A 5,571-nucleotide genomic window follows, 5' to 3' on the forward strand; every position below is an offset into this window, starting at 1 on the left:
TTCGACATTTTCAAGAGCGAAAAAAATCACGATGTCATATGAAACTTGAAATGTTTGGTATTGGATATTGTTAACAGATGACAATACGCCAATTAGCACAAAAGGTAAGTTCCGACAGTGCCTAAAAGTGTGCCTACTGGCCGCTAAATGGCAATACCGGTTTCATATGTATACACCTGGTAATTATCTCCGATTAACATGCTTGCCGTCCCGGTTCTAATCTGCTCGTTAGGGGTGGTTTCATGGACGAAGAACGAGCTTAAGGCGCTTAAAATCGCTACACGCAAGATAATGCATATGTATAAGAGTTTGAATATCAATTCGTCTGTTTCGTGATCATACATTTCACGCCATCAGGGTGGACGCGGACTTCTGAATTTTCAGTGTCTTCGTAATCGAAGTGTTCTAAGTACAGCTTACATTGTTACAAATGGTAGAGATCCTCTTCTAAAAATGGTCAGGAACCACGAAATGCTTGGAAAAGGGGCGTTCCTTTACAAAGCCGCAGAGCAGGCGGTTGAGAATCTTAGCCTGTTTTTGAACATCAGAAGTGAGGAAAGTGCATTACTCCATGTAGATGCTTCTTTTTTTAAAGCTAAAGTGAAGAAAGCAGCCATTGAAAAATTCCGCCAAGAGCTACTTGGCAAGAAAATGCCCGGAAACTTTTACAGAAATGTAGAAGAACAGTCCTTGTGAAAAGAGCAAACTTGTGCTTTTCTCAAATCCTCAGGGCTGCTACTGCTTTTTACACGAGCGGTTAGTCTCAAAATAAAAAGTTTTAGAGTGGCAAGAGCCACAGTTGTCCACGCACTTAACGCTCGACACCACTAAGAGAAAACGTTTCATGATCAAATATATATTGCGGACTTGATAATTGGGGCAATATTTTTAGACGATTCGTACATGGTGAAACAACAGTTTAAAAAATGATACAGAAAGCAGTAAGTTCAGTGATATTATCTAATAGAAAAATATGTCATAAATTTACTTTTCTGAGTTTCTTTCTCATTGAATAATAACATTGCGTAATAGATGTTTTATCATTTAATCAGAAATGCATAAAAGAGAAATTTGTAAAACTTTTGGGAATTTTAAGAAAGTTTTCGAAATCAATTTTTGAATTTATGTTGTTCGTATTAAAATTCCACTTTTAATGTTTTTTTTTTTTAGTAAACGAAAAAAGTCTTTTCAGATTATTTAAATTCTCGCAATACAATTTGAAGAAAATATTTTTCAACAGAACTTTCAAATTAGAATTGGACTTTTCACGGCTGGGAATATAAAATTAACAGTCATAGAACTTAAAAAAAATTATTTGCTACTTGGGCGAAAGTAGCATTTCTGATAATCCTTTACATTTATCAAATGTTTTATCAACAAATAAATACAGTTACTCTCCACATAAATATTAACTGTATTAATCCCAGTTGCTTACTTATCATTGTTTTGATGACAAAAAAAAGTAAAAAGATTTTTGAGGTTAAATGTGATTAAAAATTATAGACTCTGATGTTATAAGCAATTGAGACGTGCATATGCAGGTTCATTCATCTCGATCAGCTGATTCCGCTCATAGCGCAGTTGGTATATTACGGTGGATAAGTCGAACGACAAGCGCAGTTGTCACTAAGCGTTAGAGCTATTCGATACCACGCGACATTAAAAATTAACACGAGAGATTGTTGACAATCCCAAGAACGGGCCGTGTCAAGAGCACCACATACCAAGCTCGCGCTACTGTTGCCATTAGCACGAGCGGCTCGTATGAATTCATGAGCGGGCAGTGTGTTGGCAACAGTGGCTAGTGCTATAGAAATGAAATTATTTTAACACCAACCGCTGGTGCCAGATCTTCTCCGGGTAGAACACATACTGTTTGTCTGTTCCACCCACGCAGAAACTACGTATCTCTACAGACATGATGCAGCCCTAAAGTTTCTTTATAACCATCTTTGTTGCTCTTACGGAGTTGGCCGCGACCCTGCCCTGCCGAATGCTCCGAGAGAGATCAAGTCAATTGTCCAAAACGAGAAGAGCTAAACTTTCTGGAACTAAAATTTTCGGACATCCGTCTTGGCTGCGCTCTCGAGGCCTGACATCGTTCCCCAAGACTTCGAGAAACGAACTATATTCGTGATCGAATTCTCGGCTCCGGCCGACTACAACATCACTGCTAAGGAGAAGGATAAAGAGGAGAGTTATCAAGACATCAAAAGCGAGCTGCAATGACTGTACCCAAAATATTCGGTTAAAGTAAGTTTCCTTCTGATCGGTAATCTCGAAGGTACGATGCTATCACTGGTTCGTCACCTTAAAGCCATTCCAGCTAGCTAAAAATATACCAAGGCATTTGCGAGATGGATGCGGGAAGCTGTCATCCTTGGATCGCTTGGTATCCTCAATACATACGATGGTTTCGCCGGCGTGTCGTTGTGACCACCGATCTCACGGTCGTGAGACGAGGTCATAGATGTGATTTACCGCGGTTTACTGTCGTAAACTAGCAAACCAAACATCATTTATATCAATTTTTCGACAATAAAGAGTTTGTTGTAAAGAGCTTGAAATATTAAAATTGATGTTACTCAAATACATGTTATATTTATATTCTTCGTAATTATAAATTGGATTTTCTAGCATTTATCTTATTCAGCCTTCCATATTACTACTTTTTTCTACATTTGAAATACACGCTCGAGACTTATATAAAAATAACTCTATATCAGAAAGTTGTTTTTCAGTCTTTCTAGGATCATGGTGTTTTCACAATCCAATCGTAATTCCGTGGGCATAAAAGTTAACGTGACGTTTTATTCTGCTGGGCCAGAGTCAATTAATATCTGTTTAAGATTCAAGTCAACGATGAAACAAGCAGTTTTTGTTCATGCCAAAGAGATTTGTCTCTCGTCTTCCAATGTTTACTTCCCTAAATTCATTGAACTAAGTGATATTTTTTCAGGCAGAAAATATGGAGGATGTGGACGAATTGGGAACGACAGTGGAGCTTTACGTCTACGACCTAACGAAAGGAGCAGCAGCGCTGATGTCTCAGCTTTTAATAGGTGAGCTTTAAAAATTGCGAGAAATGAGAAAAAATAAATAGAAAAAAATAAAATAGACTCGTTGATATAGGTAACATACAGAGCTTTTATACGTCATTGCGAGACACTGCCAATTTGAACAAGTCTCTCGAATAGAGTCATAGTTGCCAATTTTTGGAATAGATTTAGCCAACTTTTGTCCATATCAATTATTTAATTATAATTATGACTCATCTGAGTTTTTACAGTGAGAACGGGATAACTCATTTTGCAAAAATTAATAGTATTGTGTTGGCTCACTTCTTTTAAGATTAAACACTGAAGTTCTCTTCTGAATAATGAGCAACTAAACATACTAAGCCATTTTCATATTTAAGACTAGCATAAAATGAACAAAACTTTCCAATGATTAAAGCAATATCAGCACACCAAATTACTGCGATACTTAATCACAATTCTGAGTTTTTTTTAAACTTGAGTGTTACCTGTAAGCATAGAAAGTTGAGTACAAAGTATAAGATGAAATAGAGAGATTTAGAAATCATTCGCGTGGCACTCTAAAATTAGAATACTCTGTACTGTAATATATTCCGCAAGTAGTAGTCTTACTAAAATAGAATTCTTACTGACAAAATTAGAGTTGCATTTAAAAAGAAGATTCGAATTATTATACGTTGCTTATATATGGTGAACGTCCAATTGATAGAGTAATTACCATACATTTAAAGCATTTATATAATTAATAATAATAATATCAACATTTTAATAGAAGATTTGATTAAGGGTAAATTGTACTCTATGACGTCAAGAATTACTGACCACGTGCTATGTATTTTTCTGTGACTTATTATTATTCTGTGGCTTATGTCTTCTTAGACAACGGAAGTGACATAAATGCTTTAAAAAATGAAGAGCTTTTATTTACAGTATACAAACTCCAATATGGGCTAGTCTGGTTTTTTAATTTTATTAGTTTGAATTTAGTTTTGTTTGAGCAAATGGAAAGGATGTTACATTAACTCTTATAAAACTTGCGATAATTTAAAATTCACTATATCAAAATTCACAGGTGAAGTTAAAATGAGAGTAGTATATTTTATTCGAAAGAGCGAAAACATCTTTTCAATTGGCCATACAAAGCATGTGAGAATCTCAAACGATTATATGAAAAACAACTGGGTTAAACATTTGATCACTTTCAATGATTAAATTGTTTTTTTATAAAATATATTTTTTATCGGAACTGATAATATTCTTGTATGTATAAAATTCTCTAGTCTGATATCTCAGTAACTCAGCATAATAAACTTGAGTGTATTTAGATGTAATATTTTATAAATTGTACACATTGAATTAAATCTTATTACCTTAGTGTATGAATTTCGTGAGGAAGAATTCCTAATGTTTTAAATCCCATAGTAAATGAATTAATTGAAAATAAAAAGAGTTCACTTTTATTTAAAATGTGAAACATGACCTTTCAGCTGAAATGGAGATTCATAATATTTTGTATTTAGAATACTACTTTGTCGTCTTCGTGTTTTAAATACTCGTATGATAATATTAAACTTTGGTACTGTAATACGAATAATTATAATAAAACTTCGGTTTTCGTTATTTTAAAACGATATTAAACTAAATTGTAATTCATTTTTTTCATTTATTCTAACAAACGGTCTCTTAGTGCATTGGAAAAAATCGTGTATCATTTTCATTTTTTGCATAACAAATTTATAAAACAAATGAATGAGATATATATATATAATGCTCTGTACTATGCACATTTTTTCCGCCTGGGTATTGATGTGTGATGATAAGCAGTGGTCAAGAGTTTGCGTGTACATTGAGCAAATGGGATCAGAAACTTTGCGAACAAGTTGAAAATTATGCTTATAAAGTTATAGGGGACTATTAACATATGACATAACAAATAACATATAGTTTTAAGATATTTCATATACCCTCTACCCCGTTTTGCTCGTATTTTCATATGCTTATACGCAATAATCATTTTTAGTGAATAATATGCACAATAATAATAAAATTTAATTCAACTCAAATAAAGTTAAAAATAAAATAAAATATAGGTTTTCATCAAATAATGTATGTGGGATTTATGTGTCATTTCAAATTAACTTCGTAATTCTGGTCCTCTGCTAACTCCATATCCTTGATGCTTGAAATATTATATTTCATGTATATTTCCTTAAGTAATCGGTGTCCTAAACTTTAAGAATCACAAAAAAATCTCGAAGGAATGTCGAACGTCAACTATGGCGCCTAGGTTTATTCGATACCAATTAATATTTCTGTGAATATTAAATTTTGCCTTCTAGTGAAATCGAGAGCTCATTTTTAAAATATATGAGAGGTGTGAAAGTTAATGATAACAGCGTCAGTGCTACTTTCGAAAAATATTTTTCTCAATTTTTCCACAATATTTGGTTAAGTTACCATTTAACTTCTACAAAATTGATATTGTTGATTTAAAAAATGCAGCTTCTGCTCTTCACAACATCAAACAAAACAA

The 5,571-nt window shown here is 33.5% G+C and overlaps 1 protein-coding gene across 6 annotated transcripts in view; it reads left to right on the forward strand.

Moving 5' to 3' along the window:
* Nucleotides 1-5,571, forward strand: part of LOC117170534 — a 140,785-nt gene that overhangs the window by 63,511 nt on the left and 71,703 nt on the right. For 5 of the 6 annotated variants that reach the window (XM_033357335.1, XM_033357330.1, XM_033357336.1 and 2 more), the window contains exon 2: nt 2,960-3,062. In XM_033357335.1, coding sequence (XP_033213226.1) covers nt 2,960-3,062 — 103 coding nt within the window. Of the gene's footprint in view, nt 1-1,943; nt 2,254-2,959; nt 3,063-5,571 lie in introns of those variants that run through there. The other variant, XM_033357333.1, reaches the window with a different exon arrangement.

The sequence above is a fragment of the Belonocnema kinseyi genome, chromosome 4 (assembly GCF_010883055.1).
Source record: "Belonocnema kinseyi isolate 2016_QV_RU_SX_M_011 chromosome 4, B_treatae_v1, whole genome shotgun sequence".
Lineage (NCBI taxonomy): Eukaryota > Metazoa > Arthropoda > Insecta > Hymenoptera > Cynipidae > Belonocnema > Belonocnema kinseyi.